Source organism: Electrona antarctica, assembly GCF_951216825.1.
Source record: "Electrona antarctica genome assembly, chromosome: 4".
Classification (NCBI taxonomy): Eukaryota; Metazoa; Chordata; class Actinopteri; order Myctophiformes; family Myctophidae; genus Electrona; species Electrona antarctica.
Window position 1 is genome coordinate 7,286,211 of NC_136809.1, and position 23,937 is coordinate 7,310,147.

Below are 23,937 nucleotides of genomic sequence, written 5' to 3' on the forward strand. Positions count from 1 at the left end.
GTATTTTCGTTCTTCAGTTTTACACACTATACTCACACTTGTGGTTTATTATATTGTTAGCACAGGCTGGTGGAGCATGTCATTTTCTCTAGGTGTTTCCTTACTGTTGTGGGACGAAGAGTCATGACGCTATAGCAGCGCCGATGATCGAATAATGGTTAATTACCGTGTTTAATGTTGGTATATATATTAACCTTCCTGTGTGGTTGTTGCCACGTCTGTCTCCCGTGCTTGCAGGCAGGCCAAGACGGAGCTGAGGACGGCCACTGCCAAGGTGGAGGAGATGACCAAGCTGCTGCAGAGCGTACAGGATCAGATGCACAGACGGGTGAGATTTAGGAATTATTCTGGGCCTGGATTCTCTCTGACTTTTTAACACATTCAGACCGTACGACGTGTGGGAACGTCATAACTAATCCAACCGACGGATCCAAAGGACGTGTACACACGTCCTAGCGCATTTTCATTGATATCAAACGAGAGAAAAATATTCTGAATTTTGCTCTTCGCACTTGCGCAGTCCCGTTCACACGAGACAAGAATCTCTCGTATCTCCTAATCTAGGGAGCTCTCCGTGGTTCTGATCAGATGGATATACTAAACTCTTGACTTCTTACCTGCCTCTCGTTCAGAATATGAACGCAAGGGATTATTCAGTGATTTTTATCGTAACGATAGCAAGGTTAGCAGGGTAAGGGGTTACAGAGTAAAAGCGGCCATATCTTCCTGGCACCCCGAGCTTCAATTTTGAAAGAAATCCTGGCGCTTATTGTGTTTATGGGTGCAGTCATCATTAGTCCCGACACCCTAACCGCACACGGACGCCACGGGTGATTTGGAACCGGCCACGCATGCCGGGGGGGGGGGGGGGGGGGGGTGGGTGGGGGGGGGGGAGGGATGTTGTCGGACTAATGACTGACCGGATTTTTGTTATGTAGGACAGTGGTTCCCAAACGTTTTCAATGTCAAGGACCCCCAAATTGAGACGTATTAGCCCGCGGACCCCCATTTGAAAAGATATGCCATGCAAGGACCCTCATAAGAGAAGGTTTTTTATGGCTCTATAGTAAGAGAAATCTATGAAAATCTGGGAACTAAATCGTTACCAAGAAATGTCTTCACCAATGTGTTTCTAAAGGTGTCTAATAACATATACTAAAAGTTTGAAATTCAACTCCCGTGGGAAATTGAGTTATTAGCATAATATGTGACCATACCCATAACATCCTATATAATGCTAAAAAGTCCAAATTTCATCAATCTTTAAGTAGCATGTGACATATGAAACTAGGGGGTTTTCATGATTCTGAATCCATTCCAAGCATTAGTTTTACACAAAAAACACTCCTTGGGAGGAAAACGGCCTCACAAACGTGATGAGGTCAGCACATTTGGTCAAGTGGATATGGCCTAATTTAGCCCAAGGAGTGTTTTTTGTGCAAAACTAATGCTTGGAATGGATTCAGAATCATGAAAACCCCCTAGTTTCATATGTCACATGCTACTTAAAGATTGATGAAATTTGGACTTTTTTGCTTTATATAGGATGTTAAGGGTTTGGTCACATATTATGCTAATAACTCAATTTCCCACGGGAGTTGAATTTCAAACTTTTAGTATATGTTATTAGACACCTTTAGAAATTTCTTGGTAACGATTTAGTTCCCAGATTGGTCAAATACCTGATAAAATGCCCTTACTATCTAGCATGATTCTCAACCAGTTTAATTTCAAGGACCCCCAGTTTGACATGCATTAGTCTACGGACCCCCATTTAATGGCATTTCTATCTCTGAGACCCCCAATTTATATTGTAAAATCACTGTTAATTTAACTCTGAGAGTGTACAAATGGAACCAAATGGACAGACCCATAATTTGAGTTAGACCCATAAGGGTACATTTGATTCCAAACTATCATTTAGCTGGGGACCCATTGGAACTCCCTCAAGGACCCCTGGGGGTCCCCGGACCCCACTTTGGGAACCACTGATGTAGGATAACCGTCTGCACCCCCTTTTTTAATTCATTTGGTGTTAGAAATAACTATTCCAAAGTTTAGCTTAGACAAACTTGAGAAAGGCCTGAGTGGGTTTACAGGTCGGTATATCTCACATCTCATCTGGACCGTGCGGTGCGTCTGTGTGTTCCCAGGAGGAAGACGCAGCAGAGGCTCAGGGTCGGGAGGAGGCCTCCGACCGCAGACTACAACAGCTTCAGTCGGCCCTGAGTCAGCTGGAAGCCAGGTGAACACGCAGCAACACTACACCCCTCACGGTTCAGTTGTCCATTGTTGGCTCGGAAAGTGCAAAGGCCGTTAGCTCTGAAAGTGCCAAGGACCTTGCACACACAGTGCGATGCAATTTCTATAATTGGCCAATGAGTTTTTAATGAAATCAGAAAAAAGGCAGAAATTAAACTGTGTTCGACTGAACAAATGACACACCGTCGAAGCCACTAGGTGTCCAAGAGGTCACAGAGAAGCATGTTTTTTTTTTTTTTTTTTTTAACATGCACAAATGTTAGACTGGGGCCTTGAAGCACTGAGGAAACTGCCTTTCTTTTGTCCTTTTGTTCTAACTTGACTACAGGAGCGGTGGTCTCAAAAACATAGAGGAAAACTTGACAGAACACGACTCGCTCATTGTATAACAAAATCACACCCGTGTGAACTGAGTGGTGTAAGGTCTTACATAGCCTGTCTGACGTAATGAAATCACACCCGGGTGAACAGGGTGAACATAGCAACCATGCTCATTTTTTCTGCACTAACAAAGCCAGTTGTAGGAGTGGTCATGTCTGACGTAATGAAAGTTGTAGGAGTGGTTTACACCACTCAATAACAAAGCCAGTTGTAGGAGTGGTTTACACCACTCAAAAAAATGAAGGAAAACTCCTATAGACCGAGACTTAAGAAAACATTTTTTCCCTTTTTATTTTATCATGCTCATAACGTGCTCTGTGCTCAAAGTGCAATTCAAAAGCAAACGTTTCGATCCTAAGACCTTGGTCAGTGCTGGGGCCTTAAAGGACCACTTCACCACTTTTCAACCTATCTTCATATAATAGGTCCTCACTAATAATCATGATAAAATACCACCATTTTTTCCCACTCAGTCTGTGTCTCATGGGAGGTCTGTGGGCAGTTCAGAAATCCGTCCACCAGTGACATCATCGATGGGGAATCCAAGCTAATAGCAACTGCAGGCTTTCTAGTCCTGAAAACTCACAATGTGAAAATGGAAGCCATCGTTGTCACGATAATACAAATCTAAATATTGTTGTAGAAAAATCTTGTTTAAAAAAATATCTGCCTTTATGATGTCACTGGTGGACGGGTTTCTGAACTGCCCACGGCCCTCCTATGAGACACAGACTTGAGTAGAAAAAAAAATTGTGCCATTTTATCATTATTATTAGTGAGGACCTATTATATGAAGATAGGTTGAAAAGTGGTGAAGTGGTCCTTTAACATTTACTGTGCACACTCTCATAGAAAGCTTCTTACGACCAGGCAACTCTCTCTACTCGTCTCCCCTCCATCCTCAGGCTGAAAGCAGCGTCTCAGGAGGCAGAGGCGGTGCGCAGAGAGCAGGCGGTGTGGGAGAGGCAGGTGGGTGAGCTCCAGGGACGATGCGCCTCCCTGGAGGAGGAGCGCTACGAGGCCCTGAGCAAAGTCCGCGACAGCGTCCAGCTCACCGAAGAGGCTACGTTACAGAAAGATCAGGTGATTTTTGTCTTTCTATTTCCTTACCTCTCTATGTGATAGAAGCTGCCTACTACCACTTGAGAGACTTAAATATGAAACACAAAATAAGCCAGATGTATTCGTAGAGGTATGGACCCCCTTTTTGGACTATATTGAAGAGCGCAGTTGATTCTATGTAGGACGAAACCCACCATCACTTTGCACACATGCATTCCACTTCCACAACCCTGTACCACTTGGGAATTATTATATATATATTTCTTCCTTTTTCTTTCATTTTCCTTGTTATTGTATATATTTTTTTTAAGTAACTGTCTTGTATTGTAAGTCTGTGTTGTCTTTGTGTCTATGTAAAAAAAAAAGAGAAAATCCTCAAAATAAATGATGATAAAAAAAGAAGCTTCTCACGTCACGGCTGTATATCTTGACACCCTTGTAGGCCTTTCTGAGAGAGAAGCAGCGCTGTGATGAGCTGGAGAAGACCAAGGACAGCATCAAGCAGCTGATCCAGGATGCTGCGGTCCACACCAGGAAAGAGGTGAGAGTTCCTCCTATGTTACGATATATCCTCTATCGTTCACCGTGTTGCTATTTAACCTATTTAGACCTGAGGACGATTCTACAAAATGTCTTCTAAATCATGACAGTTTTCTGAAATACCCATGTTTCTATGTCAGTGGTGCTCAACCTTTTTCATGTCAAGGACCCGCAGAATTATCTGTATTTGGCCGCCGACCCCCCCCATCTGAAAATATGTTGTTTCAGGGACCCCCCAGAAGCTAATATTTGAGTTCAAAATATTCACTGTGAAAGAATATTCAAAGATTTGTGCCACATTTTCACGATTTTTCAAAAATAGCAGACCTACAAGTTCATAGCGCGGCACTCTGTGCCGCACTACGAGCTTGTAGATCTGCTATTTTTCAATAGCTAAAGCATAACATAATGCTTAAAACACCAAAAGGGTTCCTGCCCAGAATGGGTTAACCACTTAAACCCTATACACTAAATTGACTGGGGTCCCGGCCGGGTCAATAGCAGATCTACAAAGCTCACAAGGGTGTTGCAGACTCGCGGTGCAACACGTTGTGAGCGTTTGCTACTTTTTGCTGAGTATTTGCTCCAGAATAGGAAAGCGCACGCCAGGGTTCACGTTGTTGTTGAACATCCAACTGTACAGAATGTACAGTGTGAGGTTGGGAGTCTGTCAGGCTTAACCCATTTAGACCTGGGAACCATTCTACAAATGTCTTCTAAATCCTGACAGTTTTCAGAAAATCCCTATGTTTCTGTGTCAGTTGTTCTCAAACATTTTCATGTCAAGGACCCCCCAAGATTATATGTAATTGGCCGCCAACCCCCATCTGAAAATATGTTGTTCCAGTGACCCCCCCCCCCCCCCCCCCCCCCAGAAGCAGAGATTTGAGTTAAAAACGTTAGAATAATATATTCAAAGATTTGCACCACATTTTCACGATTTTTCAAAAATAGCAGATCTACAAGCTCGTAGCACGGCACTCGTGCCGCGCTATGAGCTTGTAGATCTGCTATTTTTCAATAGCTAAAGTATAACATAATGAAACACCAAAAGGGGTTCCCGCTAGGGCATTCACTTCTAGTCATTTTTACTAGTTGACTAGTTGCCTAGTTTACTAGTCGACTAGTAAACTAGGCAACTAGTTCAATGTACAAATAAATATTTGTACATTGAAAAACTGTGTATATGGTGACTATAACTATAATCTACCTGATCTTGAGGCCTACAAAATCGGAAAAAAAATAAAAATCAACTAGTACCAGCAAGGTAGTAAACTAGTCTACTAGTTGCTTAATGCCCTAGTTCCTGCCCAAAATGGGTTAAATGTTTTGACATGTAACTGTGAAACCTGGATATAAAACTGAAATTAGAAGTGCAACCAGCTGCCGCGGTAGGTTCACTTCACGCCATGTTTTTTTCGCAACACATGGCATATTGAGAAGTAAACGATGTGCTTGGCTCCCCTGCTGCTCCTTCAGGAAGACACTGAAGTGATTAACCCATTCTGGACGGGAACCCCTCTTGGTGTTTTAACCATTATTCTAAACTATCTATTGAAAAATAGCAGATCTGCAAGCTCATAGCGCGGCACCGAGTGCCGCGCTACGAGCTTGTAGGTCTGCTATTTTTTTTTAATCGTGAGAATGTGGGCACAAATCTTCAGAGCGAACGCTTTTAACTCAAATCTTTGCTTCTGGGAGGGTCCCTGGAACAACATGTTTTCAAATGGGGGGTCGGCGGCCAATTACATATCATTTTTGGGGTCCTTGACATGAAATATTGTGAACCACTGATATAGAAACATAGGTATTTCAGAAAACTGTCAGGATTTTGAAGATTATTTTTTAAAATTCCGACGTGGGGCCTAAATGGGTTAATGTTCTACTAATGGCCCTTCTCCATCAAGACTTCCAATCATTTAATCCCATTACGGTGCCTTCGGTAGCGTACGGCTGTTTGTGGCAGCAAATTTTAGTTTTAGTCTCTTGAATAGTTTGAATTTAGTTTTAGTCACATTTTAGTCACTGGGAATGTCTTAGTGTTAGTCACGTTTTAGTAGACTAAATATCAATCAAGATTTTAGTCTACTAAATCTACAGTTGATTTAGTCGACTAAAATGTATTTTGGCGGGCCTTGATGCCATCGTAATGACTTATTTTACACAATCTACAAGCTCTACAAGCTCACAACGCGATGCGTTGTGGGCTTGTAGAACGGCTATTTTCAGCATGCAACCAAGTGTAAAATGATTTATACTGGATCTCTTGTCCACTAGTCCCTTCCTAACATTTGAGTCTAGTTTTTATTTGTTGACGAAATTGTCAGTATATTTAGTCATAGTTTTACTAGTCATGGCTTAGTTTTTATGTAGTTTTTGTCAGTGAAAACAGGTAGGACATGCACTCCGTTCATCAGTTCTAGCCAACTCTGATGCAACCTGCTCCTCAAGAGTAGCCAAAACCTATGCACTCTGCTCCTTCGTTGTAGCCAAATCCGATGCACCCTGTAGTAGTAGTAACTGTACAAACATTACTACAAAACAGTAGAAGGGAGTTCCAGCCGCGCCTCTAGCCTATAGCAGGCCAGTCTGGTGCATCTCAGGAGCCTCTAGCCTATAGCAGGCCAGTCTGGTGCCTCTCAGAGGCCTCTAGCCTATAGCAGGCCAGTCTGGTGCATCTCAGGAGCCTCTAGCCTATAGCAGGCCAGTCTGGTGCATCTCAGGAGCCTCTAGCCTATAGCAGGCCAGTCTGGTGCATCTCAGGAGCCTCTAGCCTATAGCAGGCCAGTCTGGTGCATCTCAGGAGCCTCTAGCCTATAGCAGGCCAGTCTGGTGCATCTCAGGAGCCTCTAGCCTATAGCAGGCCAGTCTGGTGCATCTCAGGAGCCTCTTGCCTATAGCAGGCCAGTCTGGTGCATCTCAGGAGCCTAGCCTATAGCAGGCCAGTCTGGTGCATCTCAGGAGCCTCTAGCCTATAGCAGGCCAGTCTGGTGCATCTCAGGAGCCTCTAGCCTATAGCAGGCCAGTCTGGTGCATCTCAGGAGCCTAGCCTATAGCAGGCCAGTCTGGTGCATCTCAGAGGCCTCTAGCCTATAGCAGGCCAGTCTGGTGCATCTCAGAGGCCTCTAGCCTATAGCAGGCCAGTCTGGTGCATCTCAGGAGCCTCTAGCCTATAGCAGGCCAGTCTGGTGCATCTCAGGAGCCTCTAGCCTATAGCAGGCCAGTCTGGTGCATCTCAGGAGCCTCTAGCCTATAGCAGGCCAGTCTGATGCATCTCAGAGGCCTCTAGCCTATAGCAGGCCAGTCTGGTGCATCTCAGGAGCCTCTAGCCTATAGCAGGCCAGTCTGGTGCATCGCAGGAGCCTCTAGCCTATAGCAGGCCAGTCTGGTGCATCTCAGGAGCCTCTAGCCTATAGCAGGCCAGTCTGATGCATCTCAGAGGCCTCTAGCCTATAGCAGGCCAGTCTGGTGCATCTCAGGAGCCTCTAGCCTATAGCAGACCAGTCTGGTGCATCTCAGGAGCAGGACAGGTAACATGCGAACAAGAAGGCACTGGAGCAGCTCAGACGATTTAGGCCCTTAGTTTATTATAACAGGGTGCAAGTAAAACGTGACAACGTTTCGATGTGTAAGTTACATCTTCGTCAGGTCATCAATGACCTGACGAAGATGTAACTTACACATCAATGACCTGACGAAGATGTAACTTACACATCGAAACGTTGTCACTTTTTACTATTACAAAACAGATTTTATACTGGAAGAGCAACCCCCAAAGCCAAATAACAGTCCATATTAACACATTTTGTGCCCAAAACGTCTGTGGACGTCCTGGGTATTACCGCACGTGCATAGCCCAAGACGTCTGTGGACGTCTTTGAAAAAAAAAATATATATATATATATTTTTTTCTTTTAAAGTTTGTGTTTTCGCCATTGAGAATGCATTTGGCGTTTAAATTAAATAACTCAGAAACTATAAAACATTTCAAAGTAAAAAGTTCCAGCATGTGTCTCCACAGTCAGCTGAATTATAAAAAATGTGAATGGATTTTCTAAGTGAAAGTGATTTTGGGCAGTTTTGCGTGGGCTCTCTCATTTTGCCATTAAAAATGACGGAACAGACCTTGAGCTATGAAGCCACTGAGCTGAGCCTCAGTAAATGTACCTGCCGAATGCGGGAAGCTTCCTTGGAGCTGGGCGTCACATTTCCCTGGATCTTCTGGTGGATGTCAGAGACGACGTTGGAGAGGGAGCGAGGGCAGGTGGCTGCCTGCAGGCGGTGACCTGCAGCAGTGTTTGGCTCAAACAAGGGCGCTCTGAAACGCTCCAGACGCTGATTATTGAACTCTCCTTCACCTGGAGGAAAAACGTGAGAACAACGCAGAACAAATATCAGAGTGACACCACGCTATAGGTATGATAGGCCAGATAAAGCCATGACACAAGTGTATCATTCATATTATTTTAAGCCTTTGCACATTTATAAAAATCAAAAACATAATTTTCCTTTTAATGATTTGAAATAACAATCCAAGTTGTTTATAACAATAAATGGATTTGTTCTGCATTTGCTATTAAATCTTAGTCTTAAGGTTAGTAGGGCGATGCTTGATAGCAAAATAGATAAAAATCCCTTGGCCCTAGTAAATTGATTTACAGTGAAGATGCGTTATAAAATGGAATCACCAAGACTACAAAGATTATAAATCCAATTTAAAGTTGATAGTTTGATAGTTAGCAGCACTAACGTACGTCTAAATAGCGCACACCAGAAGAAAACAAAACACACAGGTCAAAGCTAAAGTCTTACGTTTATCGACTGGAGTGGAATCTCCTCCTTCAAACTCTGAATTTCAGCGAAGGTCTTGTGTTCTGACTCACTGCCACGCTGTGCTGTGCTGTGCACTGCACTCTGCACGATACCAAATGTAAGCCTGTTGATCTCCTACATTGGTTTTGACCCTCTGAATGAGAGATGAATGCAAATGGATTCAAATCTCTATCACGGGTCGGGTACTAGCCATTGTGCGCATTTGAATAATAATATGCGCGTGTGTGTGTGTGTGTGTGTTTTTTTCAGGTGGAGAGTGTGCGTAAGCAGTGCAACGTTCAAATCCTCCGGATGGCTGAGGAGCTGTCTGCCCTGCAGCTGGTAAGGACCTTCCCCCCCCCCCCCCCCTCCACTGAGAACAAATGTGACCAGATTTGACTGAGAGACTGCCATCGCGCACATTACAGCTTTTCACCAGAGGAGAAAAACTTTTTTTTCTTTTTTCAAAATGAGTTAATAGCACAGGCAGACTCTTCACATACTAGAGCATGTCTGAAATAAGTGTCAGAGCTGAAATCGGCATGTAAATATGAAATAAATGCCCAAACATGTAGCTAGGTGTAATGTTAGAGACCACAAAAGTGAACCTTTCAAGCCTGTTTTCTCAACTTGTTGTTTTCTGCAAGACATTACTCTATAAGCCATATCTCCAAAACTGGTGGGTCAAACTGAACAATCAATATGTCCATTTGAAGCTATGATTCCCTGCTTTCATAGGACATGAAAAAACGAAAATTCCAAAAAATCCAATGGCAGTCTCTCAGTCAAATTTAGTCACAAATGCCCTCCACCGTCACACCAAATCCCTTTTTTCTGATTCTCCCACTAGTCTCCCACATCTGATTTCCAGCCTCTTCTGCCTTGATCCCTCCTCTAACCCCCCAAGCCCTCTCCGTGTGCTTCTGTCTAGGAGTGTGCAGATAAGGAGTCTCAGATTGAGAGGTCCCGGCGAGAGAGGAAAGCTGTGGAGGAGGAATTGGAGAAGGTACAAAACAAACGACACTCACTGTGGCCTGATTTATACACTTCGATGTGCGACACCAAGTATAAATTGGGGATAAGACATGGCTGGCGCTGATGGCGTTTATCCCATTTTGACCTGAGGACGATTCTAAAAAAAAAAGTTTTCTGAAAAACCCCATGTTTCTATGTCAGTCGTTCTCAAACGTTTTCATGTCAAGGACCCCCAAAAATATATGTAATTGGCTGCCGACCCCCATCTGAAAATATGTTGTTCCAGGGACCCCACAGAAGATTTGCGGCACATTTTCACGTTATTTCAAAAATAGCAGACCTACAAGCTCATAGCGCGGCACTCGGTGCCGCACTATGAGCTTGTAGATCTGCTATTTTTCAATAGCTAAAGCATAACATAATGCTTAAAACACCAGAAGGGGTTCCCCGCCCAAAATGGGTTATAGCTGATTATTGGTAACACTTCCCCCCCCCCCCCCCCCCCCCCGTGGATCTCGTTGTGTCAGGTCTACGAGGAGGGCAGGGCGGTGCCGGAGTTTAGGAAGATAGAAGCCCTCCACCAGAGATGTCTAGATGCCGAGAGGATGAAGGACGACGTGAGCATCACCCTGCAGAGCACACAGAACAAACTCAAGAAGATCGAGATGGAGTAAGTAACGATAATTATCTCCACGAGGACGGGAGAGTATGTTTTCGCCTCCTGTCCATTCCGTGGCGGGTGTGTTTCTGTTTGTTACAGTCTCTTTGTTTGTGTGTCAGACTGTCAGCTGTGAGTTAGAGATTAGCTGTTCTAATCTCTGGTCACCGCTGGACTGATCAGCGGCAGACTTTGCCATGTCTGCCGCTCCCAATAGGCCTATCTCACAGCCCGCTTTCCACGCCCACTTCCGGTAAATAGTGGTGTCTTTAACATTAGCATTTACACGTTTTTTTCTCTGGAGAATCTAAGTACATTTTCTAATGTAAAAATGTGACAGACCAATATTATTATGAAGCAAACAAGATGGTAAATCAGCTCGAACAGATAGAACAAACCTTACCTTGAGAAAACAAAAGTTGTAGACTTCTTAAATTACCTCTGTTAACATGTAGCGTCTATGGAGTGACGTCACGCTATCACCACTAACCCCGAAAGGGGGCGTATTAAGGGGGGCGGGGAAATTCTGTGAGATAGGCTTATAGGCCAAGGAATGACCTCTACCCGAAATGACAAATCATGCCCTCATGGTGGTGCCCGTGGTGGTATAAAAGACTGCTTCAAGTTTTAGCCTACAGCTCTTGAAATGTAGGCCAGGCATACAGTCAAAACTATGTTTTCTTGGCGCATGCTACAACCTCCCATTTCTGCAATTTTGTGTTTTCTTCAAAGCACACTTTTTGCTGGCAACTCACATAAATCAGTACAATTTATCGCTGTAGTCATAGGATTGAGATTGTTTTTTAATTCCATTCCTATTGCCTATGATTGACTTCCAAACCTTTTTATATATGCATACTGGTATATCATTTTGTCTGATATTTGCTTACATACTCAATTCCTACTGAACTAACTGTAGTAGAAAATTAGCTGGAACGGGTTCTAGCGTCTTGCTGCTGACAAGCATTCCATTTCAAAGATGACTGTATTAAGCCAGTCCGTGGAAGCATTATCGTGCCAGTCTGTGAAGGCATTATGGCGCCAACAACTGTTTCCCTTCACAGCCTGGAAATCAGCAGCATGGCACTATTTTCAGCATTCTTATCCGTCTTATCCCAAAGCTCTACTGGGATCAATGTGCTAATGTTTACAATCTGACCCGACTCCTCCAGTGGCCTGTTTGTTTTCCACAATGCTTCCAATCCACAGCAGGCTGTTCAGAGCCAGAGAAGAGAACTGTTCTGTTATTCCCCCGTTTAGTTTAGTGCACGATGGCAGAAATGTGCCATGAAATCGGAGCTAATTACCTCTGCCAATGGAGTTGTCATGGTCACTATCAAGAAGAACGGATGGGTTAAGCCATTTTGGGCGGGGACCCCTTTTGGTGTTTTAAACATTATGTTATAATTTAGCTATTGAAAAATAGCAGATCTACAAGCTCATAGCGCGCCACCGAGTGGCGCGCTATGAGCTTGTAGGTCTGCTATTTTTGAAAAATCGTGAAAATATTTATTTCAGAAAACTGGAGGATTTAGAAGAATTTTATTTTTTAGGTCAGGCCTAAATGGGTTAAGTGTGAATGACAAGGTCACAATCCAAGGGCAAGGACAAAATGACACAATTAATCATAACTCAGTTTGGAATTACATACTGTATCTTGACAATTTCTTAGTGTTGGTAGTACTGAGTGCAAGCTTTCTAGATATATATTTGTATGTACTTGTACTTCACAACCTTTGCTTAATTACCCCAACCGCCCTGTGGAGCCTAGCTACAAATTGTGTTTTTTTTAGGTATTTTGAAATGCCCTGTTTGAAGTGTTTGTTGGCAGAAAGGCACTACAATAGAGCGTCGCAGTCCCGCCTCCTACCAGGGACCAGGAAATTATTCTCCGTTCATTTTTCTCATAGACATTTCAGAAAGTATTTATTTATGGTACCCGGTGACACGTCTGTTGGGCTGGCCAATCAGAACCGGGGGTGTGATGTGCATGTGGGAACCAAATAGTCAAAGAACCAGGGTTACCTTTTGTTTTGTTGTGATGACGTCATCAAAATGTAATCATGTCTTTTGGTATCATGTAGCTCTACAACAAAGGTACGGCCATGACAGCAACGGTACAAAAACTGGTAAAAAAATAAAATAAATTATATATAATATGAATCATATTTGGCTATTCGGTTTTCGGGCCAACTGTTTCCTATATTCGGTGTTCGGATTTGGACAAGAATTTCCCATTCGGTGATCCGTTCCCCAGTCTAGTATCTCTAGTATGTATACGGGGCGACTGTGGCTCAAGAGGTAGAGCAGGTCGTCCAATGATCCATGGGTTGGCGGTTCGAATCCCGGCTCCTCCTGTCTACATGTCGAAGTGTCCTTGGGCAAGACACTGAACCCCAAATTGCTCCCGATGTGCTGGTTGGTAGTAGGTACCTTGCATGGCTTCCGCCGCAATCGGTGTATGAATGTGTGTGTGAATGGGTGAATGTAATGCACAATCTATGTAAAGCGCCTTGGATAAAGGCGCTATGTAAATGCACCATTTACCATACGTATAGACTAGTCACTGAACTTGTCTAAAAACTGTCAACTAGATTTATATACATGAATATTACCTTCAAACGATTGATGTCATCGTATTGGGTATGACAGATGTCCAACAAATGTTCAAAATGTTCTATTTATCCTCTCCCCTCCTGGATGGAGCTTCTGTTCATGCCAGGAAGGAGGTGTGCTCATAAGGCTTGTGTCTACTAACGCAGAGAGGATTACCGTTGAAAAATAACAATCTCTCCTTCCATCTGCTCGCTCATGCACAGTGGTGGAAAGTAACTAAGTACTTTACTTAAGTACTGTACTGTACAATTTTGAGATTAGTTAGTTGGTTAGAAAAAACAAGCCAAAAGTCGCTTAAAAGCAGACATGGCAACACTGGCTGAAGGAAGTGAAGCACACACACAAGGAGCTCCAGTACCTTCCTGCCCAAACAGGTCAACACATTTCGGCCAGTTGAAAATATCTACAAGCGCGACACATTGTTTTCCGACATGGCGGGAATCACCTGTCGCTCCTGACAATGCGTTGGTCCGACATGCGTTGCGCCGTGCTTACGTTTAGGGTTAAGTTAGGGTTTTGGGTAGGGTGTCAGTCTAATGCAGGGGTGCCCGCACTTTTTTGACTTGAGAGCTACTTTAAAAATGACCAGCAAAACAAGATCTACCCACCAAAAAATTATCCCATTGCTGAAAATAGTTTAAAAATGTACCTGAAGGGGCTTTTTGAATAGCAGTGCTGGCGTTACATATAAGACAAACACACTCGGAATGAGATATAGAGGGGGAAATTGTAATTGGTACTGTTTTGTTTTGTATAACTTATGTAATGTTTGTGCGCAACACTCTTGAAAACAAAGTATTTCATTGTGGGTTTGAGCCTTTAGTTTTTTCCTTTTTTAATTAATTTGATCTACCATGTGATCATGTGATCTACTGGTAGATCACGATCTACCTTTTGGGCACCCCTGGTCTAATGACTCCCCTCCCCTCCCCTCCCCTCCCCTCCGCAGCTACGGCGAGGAGCTGTCGCGGTGCCAGGACGAGGTGCGGCGCCTGCAGGGCTCTCTGTCTGCGGCGCGCGGCGACTGCCTGGGCGTCAGCGAGCAGCGGCTGCAGCTGCAGCAGGAGAACCTGCAGCTGCGCAGGGAGATGGACGACCTGCGCAAGGCCAGCCTGCTGACGGAGAGGAGGGCCAAACAACAGGTCAGTGGCTAGGGGGGGGGGGGTGGGACCACAAGGCCAGCCTGCTGACGGAGAGGAGGGCCAAACAACAGGTCAGTGGCTAGGGGGGTGGGACCACAAGGCCAGCCTGCTGACGGAGAGGAGGGCCAAACAACAGGTCAGTGGCTAGGGGGGTGGGACCACAAGGCCAGCCTGCTGACGGAGAGGAGGGCCAAACAACAGGTCAGTGGCTATGGGGGTGGGACCATAAGGCCAGCCTGCTGACGGAGAGGAGGGCCAAACAACAGGTCAGTGGCTAGGGGGGTGGGACCACAAGGCCAGCCTGCTGACGGAGAGGAGGGCCAAACAACAGGTCAGTGGCTAGGGGGGTGGGACCACAAGGCCAGCCTGCTGACGGAGAGGAGGGCCAAACAACAGGTCAGTGGCTAGGGGGGTGGGACCACAAGGCCAGCCTGCTGACGGAGAGGAGGGCCAAACAACAGGTCAGTGGCTAGGGGGGTGGGACCACAAGGCCAGCCTGCTGACGGAGAGGAGGGCCAAACAACAGGTCAGTGGCTAGGGGGGTGGGACCACAAGGCCAGCCTGCTGACGGAGAGGAGGGCCAAACAACAGGTCAGTGGCTAGGGGGGTGGGACCACAAGGCCAGCCTGCTGACGGAGAGGAGGGCCAAACAACAGGTCAGTGGCTAGGGGGGGGGGGTGGGACCACAAGGCCAGCCTGCTGACAGAGAGGAGGGCCAAACAACAGGTCAGTGGCTAGGGGGGTGGGACCACAAGGCCAGCCTGCTGACAGAGAGGAGGGCCAAACAACAGGTCAGTGGCTAGGGGGGGTGGGACCACAAGGCCAGCCTGCTGACGGAGAGGAGGGCCAAACAACAGGTCAGTGGCTAGGGGGGGTGGGACCACAAGGCCAGCCTGCTGACGGAGAGGAGGGCCAAACAACAGGTCAGTGGCTAGGGGGGGTGGGACCACAAGGCCAGCCTGCTGACGGAGAGGAGGGCCAAACAACAGGTCAGTGGCTAGGGGGGGGGTGGGACCACAAGGCCAGCCTGCTGACGGAGAGGAGGGCCAAACAACAGGTCAGTGGCTAGGGGGGGGTGGGACCACAAGGCCAGCCTGCTGACGGAGAGGAGGGCCAAACAACAGGTCAGTGGCTAGGGGGGGGTGGGACCACAAGGCCAGCCTGCTGACGGAGAGGAGGGCCAAACAACAGGTCAGTGGCTAGGGGGGTGGGACCACAAGGCCAGCCTGCTGACAGAGAGGAGGGCCAAACAACAGGTCAGTGGCTAGGGGGGGGTGGGACCACAAGGCCAGCCTGCTGACAGAGAGGAGGGCCAAACAACAGGTCAGTGGCTAGGGGGTGGGACCATATGGGTACAGTGATGTAAATAGGTTTTCAATGTAATGATTCCCGGGATGCAGGGATGGTCTTTTAGATGAGTCCTAGGGACATTTTATGAGTCCCACTTCAACAACGTTAGGTGTCATATTTTGCCATTTTTATAAATTGCAGTATTTAACTGTGGTTATATTCATGTAGAAAACAGAAGAAGAAATGATTATTATAACTAAAGCTAGCAAAATAAACTAGAATAAAATGCAGTACAGTAGTGCATCCCGTGGACAAGTTAATATGGGATTTTCAAAAAAAGAAAATGCTGAAGCCAGGTGCTGTGCAGAAAGCAGTAGCAGTAAGTTAAACATCTTATGTTTAACTTAAATTAATTGTGAACATATGTATCGGTTTTACTGCAGTCGTATCGGCTTGTGTCTGTCTGTGACACCCCCCACCCTTTAGCTGCGGGATTTAGTTTCTTTTGACCTGAGATCAGATTCTAAAAATGTCTTCTACATCCTGACAGTTTTCTGAAAAAGCTATGTTTCTATGTCAGTGGTTCTTCGATTTTTCAAAAATAGCTAAAGCATACGATAATGCTAACACCAAAAGGGGTTCCCGCCCAAAATGGGTTAAGATCACTTCTGAACATCGTATGGAAAATGTAATGGTAGTCGCGGTAACCTACATTATGTAGATTACCGCGACTGCCTTTAGATTTTTCACATGATGTTCAGACAGTAATAATTTGACATTAAACCGGCACAACCTACTGACGTGGGCGGGACCAACTGGAGACATCTCAGCCAGGGTCAGAGCTAGGATAGGCTACATAACATAAAGTGACTGTTGATGGTCAATAATGATAATAATAAAAGACGAATTATCTGTGCCTGTGTGGGCACTGGGCAGAAGTGTATTATCAAGGGAGGACAATGGTGGAGTTGGCTCTAATGAATGCACATTAATATGAGAGCATATAGTTGGATCTTTTATGTGCATACTAAATATACTATAGCTTACATTTCCAAGTAAGAGGATGTAGGCTATGGAAATTATACATAGCCTAGTTAAAGGAGAAGTCCATGCTAGAAGGCTTTCTTACCTTTATTTGTAGTTAAGTCCCCACCAAAGAGGTCCAGGTGTTATTTTGTGCAAAAGCGCATTATTGGCAATTTCCCCTACTATAAGCCCTCAATGAATTGCATGTAATTGAATGGGGCTATGGTTGCTTATTTCCATCGCTCAAAAATCTATTTTTTTTGTATATAATCCTCTCTTCATAATCTAAATGGTATCCCACACTTTACTACTTATTTCGATGGAAATAAGCGAATTAGCACAAAAACCCAACTCCCATTGAGGGCTTTTTTATTAGGGGAAATGGCCAATAATGCACTTTTGCACAATATAACAACACCTGGACCTCTTTGTTGGGGACGTAAAACAACTACAAATAAAGGTAAGAAAACCTTCTAGCATGGAATTCTCCTTTAAATGGGAATGTCAGGTTGAAGGAACACACACGCACGCACGCACGCACAGTAGTAAAAATGTGTGCAGTGATGCAATATGAATGATGTCCCTGATGTAATGGATAGTCATTGTCTTGCAAGCAATTATACCAGTTGCAACTGATCCCTATTCCTATCTAGGAATTTACTGTATGTCCAGAGCTGTGTTTCTGTACAGTAGGTGTCCAGACAATTAGGACAGTGGGTACCCTGCAGCTGTCAGAGGGAACGTTGGACTGTGGGTACCCTGCAGCTGTCAGAGGGAGGGTACCCTGCAGCTGTCAGAGGGAACGTTGGACTGTGGGTACCCTGCAGCTGTCAGAGGGAACGTTGGGGTGGGTACCCTGCAGCTGTCAGAGGAAACGTTGGACTGTGGGTACCCTGCAGCTGTCAGAGGGGGGTACCCTGCAGCTGTCAGAGGGAACGTTGGGGTGGGTACCCTGCAGCTGTCAGAGGGAACGTTGAACTGTGGGTACCCTGCAGCTGTCAGAGGGAACGTTGGACTGTGGGTACCCTGCAGCTGTCAGAGGGAACGTTGGGGTGGGTACCCTGCAGCTGTCAGAGGGAACGTTGAACTGTGGGTACCCTGCAGCTGTCAGAGGGAACGTTGGACTGTGGGTACCCTGCAGCTGTCAGAGGGAATGTTGGGGTGGGTACCCTGCAGCTGTCAGAGGGAACGTTGGACTGTGGGTACCCTGCAGCTGTCAGAGGGAACGTTGGACTGTGGGTACCCTGCAGCTGTCAGAGGGAATGTTGGGGTGGGTACCCTGCAGCTGTCAGAGGGAACGTTGGGGTGGGTACCCTGCAGCTGTCAGAGGGAACGTTGGGGTGGGTACCCTGCAGCTGTCAGAGGGAACGTTGAACTGTGGGTACCCTGCAGCTGTCAGAGGGAACGTTGAACTGTGGGTACCCTGCAGCTGTCAGAGGGAACGTTGGGACTGTGGGTACCCTGCAGCTGTCAGAGGGAACGTTGGACTGTGGGTACCCTGCAGCTGTCAGAGGGAACGTTGGACTGTGGGTACCCTGCAGCTGTCAGAGGGAGGGTACCCTGCAGCTGTCAGAGGGAGGGTACCCTGCAGCTGTCAGAGGGAGGGTACCCTGCAGCTGTCAGAGGGAACGTTGGGACTGTGGGTACCCTGCAGCTGTCAGAGGGAACGTTGGGCTGTGGGTACCCTGCAGCTGTCAGAGGGGGGTACCCTGCAGCTGTCAGAGGGAACGTTGGACTGTGGGTACCCTGCAGCTGTCAGAGGGAATGTTGGGGTGGGTACCCTGCAGCTGTCAGAGGGAACGTTGGGGTGGGTACCCTGCAGCTGTCAGAGGGAACGTTGGGGTGGGTACCCTGCAGCTGTCAGAGGGAACGTTGAACTGTGGGTACCCTGCAGCTGTCAGAGGGAACGTTGAACTGTGGGTACCCTGCAGCTGTCAGAGGGAACGTTGGGACTGTGGGTACCCTGCAGCTGTCAGAGGGAACGTTGGACTGTGGGTACCCTGCAGCTGTCAGAGGGAACGTTGGACTGTGGGTACCCTGCAGCTGTCAGAGGGAGGGTACCCTGCAGCTGTCAGAGGGAGGGTACCCTGCAGCTGTCAGAGGGAGGGTACCCTGCAGCTGTCAGAGGGAACGTTGGGACTGTGGGTACCCTGCAGCTGTCAGAGGGAACGTTGGGCTGTGGGTACCCTGCAGCTGTCAGAGGGGGGTACCCTGCAGCTGTCAGAGGGAACGTTGGGGAAATGCATAAGAAGCAAATGTGTGCAGCCATCCCTGCAATAATTCTATTCACATCTATTCTTCCATTCCTATCAAAGTGATTTTTCAAAGTTTTTGTCCTGGCCTAATGTAGGTCTCTAGGTGAAATTCCCCAATAAGACAGTTGGAGTCGCTGCGGCTGCCCTTATTACAGATGATGCCCCCACCCCCTACCACCAATGAAGAGGTCATTACCTCCTTGCCCTTTGTCAGAATTTTGTGAACAAATGGGCAGAGCCATGGGCAGTCCTTTTGTAAGGAGGGGGAGGGACTAGGACAGGTAGGTGGGTGGTCTTAAAGTAGGAGGCGGAGGAGGTACCGATCGATATATTGGCACACCCTTAGTAGCGGCGCCGCAAGGGACGGGCTTGGTTGGGGAAAATGGAAATAGCAAAGGAGGGGCTGCTGGGTTTCAGGGAGATGGATGGGCCCTGTGAGAGCTGCCAACTATTCCAAAAAGAGCTGGGAGAAGCTAGTGGGGAGGGAAGACGTGAAGAATGATGGAAAGAGAGAGAAAATGGTAACAGGCAGGGTTTAAAGTAGACAAACACACACGTACACACGTATCATTCCTGTTGATCAGAAGCCTTGTATCTCCATGCTTCACTTTTAATGTTTATGCCCTGCTTTTCATACTATAATGTTGCATAAACGTAGGGGAAAATAGCGAATATATAAGCTAACAGCACGTCGCATCACAAACTAACCTAACCCACGATCTCTTTTCGCTATTCAGTTTTTGTTTTATTAGCAAGAGTTAAGGTCCCTGCACACTGGACGCGTTTTTCGGATTTTTAGCGGCGTTTCTCCGTCGGTTTTTCCGAAAAACGCGTCCAGTGTGCAACCACCTTTAGTGATCAACTTTTTTTGTTTTGTTTTTTCTGACATACTAGCTTTCCGCCTTGCAGCAATGATATTTAAAAAGGCTTTATTTAGTGTTTTTCCCGTGTGGGTCCAGGTGTCCCAGATGGAGCAGGAGTACAGCGTCAAGGAGCTGGGGCTGGACGCCCGCGTGCGTGAGCTGGAGGACAGCAGCCGTCATTCCAGCGCCGATCTGACGCGCCTCCTCACCGCCCAGCGGAGGAGCACCCAGCGCTGGAAGGAGGAGGCCAAGAACCTGTCCCAGGCCTTTGAGTCCAAAACCACAAGCCTGAAGTGAGAGAGAGAAAGAGAGAGAGAGAGAGCGCCTCGGAAACCCAGACGTTTTTATTTCCAGGGAGAAAAAAAAAGTCTGGGGCCAAGTCCACTTAAATTCGGCATACATTCAGTTTCTGATTAGACCACGTAGTAAATATCACGATAATCCGCACCTTCAATCACTTTATATATCATTCCCAGCTGCGTTACATTGATCCCGCAGCTCTGTAGCTTGATTGCACTTGATTGCCTTACAAACTCTGGCCTTGCGGGCGTCTAAGCACCACCCGCGCTCATATGACTGTGAATGTGTGGCTCCGGGTGGCCTTGTAAAGACATCAAGCGCCTCCTATTCCCCCAGAGACTGGCCGAATAAAAACAAGGAAGTGGCTCGCTCTGCATGGTGGGCGCAAAGTATAGCTACTTTTGTGAGGTATAGCTAGTTTTTTTTAGGTTAATATTGGTAATGTTCGGAGACACTACGCCTCTCACTCTCAGCCATTATAAAATACACGGTAACCTGAGACCTTGTGGCTTATCGACACGGTGACCCCTAAGGCTATGAGGTCAAGAACCTGAAATTCAAACTAATCAATCAAAAGCCTTCCTATTCCGTTGCTTAAGGATTTGTATTTTTCTTTATTGAATATTTGAGTTCTCCTGGGGAGAAAAAACAACAACAACAAAAAGTCTAAAGCGTTATGGCAAAGGTGGAGCTGCATAAAGATTTCAATAGCAGTTGAAGCATGAATCGACTTTTCCATTTGGAGGCGTTTTGCCTTTAGCAACACTTGTGCTATGGCAAGCAGTACAAGAGATATTTTACAGGTTGTAGCTTCTTATAAATCCATTTTTCCCTCCTGCCGTCCGTCTTTTCTGTTTCCAACACCGTTTCTCATGCTTAAACAGTTTTACTCTCGCCTGCTTATCTTTTGCTTTCAGGACAGAGCTAAATCGACAAAAGCAGCGCTCCCAGGAGCTGGAGACACTGCTGGAGAGTGACCACGAGACTATTGCAGAGGTCAGTGCATAAAAAGGCATACACACACACACACCTGAATACAAGGCCAGTATGTGGTGAAAGAGTGTGTGGAATATAATCTCTTCTATGAGTCATGAACTTGGGAAAACAGGCTTTCCAACCGGTGTGTCTAAAGCGTGTTCTGCGTTGCTCTGTCCAGTACGAGAGACAGATGGCAGAGTACCAGGAGAAGACGGGCCGTCTGCAGAGGCGTCTGACCCACGCAGAGCACAGGGCGACTACAGCTGCTCAACAGGTGTGGTAATTGATCTAATTTTAATTGTATGATGCCCCCAAAACGTGGCTGAAAAAATAAGTGATTAAACCATTGAACCTGAATGTATTTTTTCAGCGATTTTCTTAGTTTTAAGAAAATCGTGTAATATTGCTTAATTGAATAAGTGTGGAAAAAATCATTGGTTTGTGATCAGATTGACTGCTTAATGAACAGTAAAGACATCAGGATTGGGTTAAACCTGGCTGTTAGCCTGGTCCGGAGCAGGCTAAATCCACAGCATTAGTTTCCATGGTAACTAGTGTGGCATTTGCTTTCATGAAACTGAATCAAGCCTCAACATATCCAGGTTAACTGGAAAAATTGACCTTGCAAGATTAATAAGGATATCTGTTAAATCCCGGTTTAATCTCTAATCCAAGTTTCGTGAAACGGGCCCCTGGTGTCTGTGTTTGAGGCATGCCATTATGTAAACATTTTCAAACTTTCAAAACAACAGAGAGAATAGCCATTCTGCAAGCTCTCATCCTGTCGCACTGTGAACTTTGAAGATCGTGCTATTTTTGCAGTTCGTCCTGCGACAAAGTACATAGGGCATAAAATGGTAAATGGTGCATTTATATAGCGCCTTTATCCAAGGCGCTTTACAGAGATTGTGCATTACATTCACCCATTCACACACCGATGGCAGCGGAAACCATGCAAGGCACCAACTAGCACATCGGGAGCAATTAGGGGTTCAGTGTCTTGCTCAAGGACACTTCGACAGTAACTCTGGGGGAGCCCGGGTTCGAACTGGCAACCTTGCGGTTCCCATCCAGGCACTCTACCCCTGAGCCACCGCCACCGCCTGCATACATGGGCAACTGGCGGCCCGCGGGCCACATGCGGCCCCCACCTTCACTTCATGCGGCCCTCATGTTGATATAGTATTGATTTGTTACAATTCCAAACCCGCTTTAATTACTTCATGACTAGTATTAAATGACTAGTAGACTACTTAATGACTAGTATTAAAATGTGATTGTCTTTTTGTGTCCAAATAGTTATGTTAACATAACTATAACTAAATGTATTTGACATTCAATACAAAAAAGGTTACTTTTCAGGATTCCAATTAAAAAAAATAGCAAAAAAAATATTCAGGTTTTCAATTCAAATATAGCAAAAATAGCTGATCTACTTTTAGATCGGCTATTTTTGCTACAACAGTAATATGCGCTGTGGCCCCTCTGGAGTGAGTGTGGAAATATATTGGCCCTCGCCATCGTCAAAGTTGCCCACCCCTGACATAGGGCATAAAGTATCTTCTAAATTTGAGCAAAGGTGTAACCATAAATATGTATTTATTTTATATTTTAGCTGAGTATGATGGCCTCACAGAGAAGGAAAACACCGACCACGTTGGATCTGGAGACTGAATGACCGTGACCGTCAGCATGCTGACTACAGGAAAAGTCAAGTCTGTACTAGTGCAATTTTCATAACTGTCCTTTTTTTTTCTCTTTATTTTTTTGGCAGACCGTGATGATTAATTTCTGGGGTCAATGTTGTGGGGAGAACCTCAGCCAAAGTGTTGTCTCAACACGACGGTATTGATTAAGTGGCAAGTTCTAGTTGCCCCACTGAACCGTATTATATCTTTTTGCTTAGTGTCAATCTTTAACCCATTTTGGACTGAGGTCGATAAAAAAAGGCCTAACATTCTGAAAAACCTATGTTTCTATGTCAGTGGTGCTCAACCTTTTTCATGTCAAGGACCCCCAGAATTATCTCTATTGGGCCACGGACCCCCAGCTCAAAATATGTAGTTCCAGGGACGCCCCAGAAGCAAATATTTTCGTTAAAAATGTTCGCTCTGAAATATATATTCAATGATTTGCGCCACATTTTAACGATTTTTCAAAAATAGCAGACCTACAAGCTCGTAGCTTGTAGATTGCTATTTTTCAATAGCTAAATTATAACATAATGTTTAAAACACAAAAAGGGCTTCCCGCCCAAAATGGGTTAATGCTTTTCACTTAGACCACCGTTTTGTTACTGTATATTGGCCAAAAAAATGATGACGTATCAGCCTTTGAGCGAAATGGTATTGATCTTAATGTACTGTATTTAATTAGCCATGTTTGTGTAAAGCAAATAAACTTTGTAAATATAATGTAGTCTCCCGTGTCTTCGAGTGATTTTACCAATTAACACATTTGAAAGCATTTTTTGTGAGTGTATTCGTTTGGTTATACTGCAGGCACGCCTCATGTCGGTCTCTAACTAACTACTTTACAGAATTCCCTCTGAATCCCCTCCAAGTCGCCCTCATCTGCATGCAGGCCCGGGGTAGACCCTTCCAGGTTGGACACCTGCCTCGTCCTCTCTGCATGCAGGCCCGGGGTAGACCCTTCCAGGTTGGACACCTGCCTCGTCCTCTCTGCATGCAGGCCCGGGGTAGACCCTTCCAGGTTGGACACCTGCCTCGTCCTCTCTGCATGCAGGCCCGGGGTAGACCCTTCCAGGTTGGACACCT

General features: G+C 45.9%; 1 protein-coding gene across 1 annotated transcript in view; it reads left to right on the top strand.

Annotated features, from left to right (window-relative positions):
* Positions 1 to 23,559, top strand: part of sclt1 (sodium channel and clathrin linker 1) — a 37,070-nt gene extending 13,511 nt beyond the window's left edge. The window contains exons 11-22 of the mRNA XM_079500096.1: positions 238 to 328; positions 2,154 to 2,245; positions 3,549 to 3,726; positions 4,148 to 4,246; positions 9,328 to 9,399; positions 9,989 to 10,063; positions 10,560 to 10,702; positions 14,256 to 14,448; positions 19,979 to 20,175; positions 21,100 to 21,178; positions 21,339 to 21,434; positions 22,776 to 23,559. Of these exons, the coding sequence (XP_079356222.1) occupies positions 238 to 328; positions 2,154 to 2,245; positions 3,549 to 3,726; positions 4,148 to 4,246; positions 9,328 to 9,399; positions 9,989 to 10,063; positions 10,560 to 10,702; positions 14,256 to 14,448; positions 19,979 to 20,175; positions 21,100 to 21,178; positions 21,339 to 21,434; positions 22,776 to 22,838 (1,378 nt within the window). The 3' untranslated portion in view covers positions 22,839 to 23,559. The remainder of the gene's footprint in view (positions 1 to 237; positions 329 to 2,153; positions 2,246 to 3,548; positions 3,727 to 4,147; positions 4,247 to 9,327; positions 9,400 to 9,988; positions 10,064 to 10,559; positions 10,703 to 14,255; positions 14,449 to 19,978; positions 20,176 to 21,099; positions 21,179 to 21,338; positions 21,435 to 22,775) is intronic.
* Positions 23,560 to 23,937: the final 378 nt, after the last annotated feature.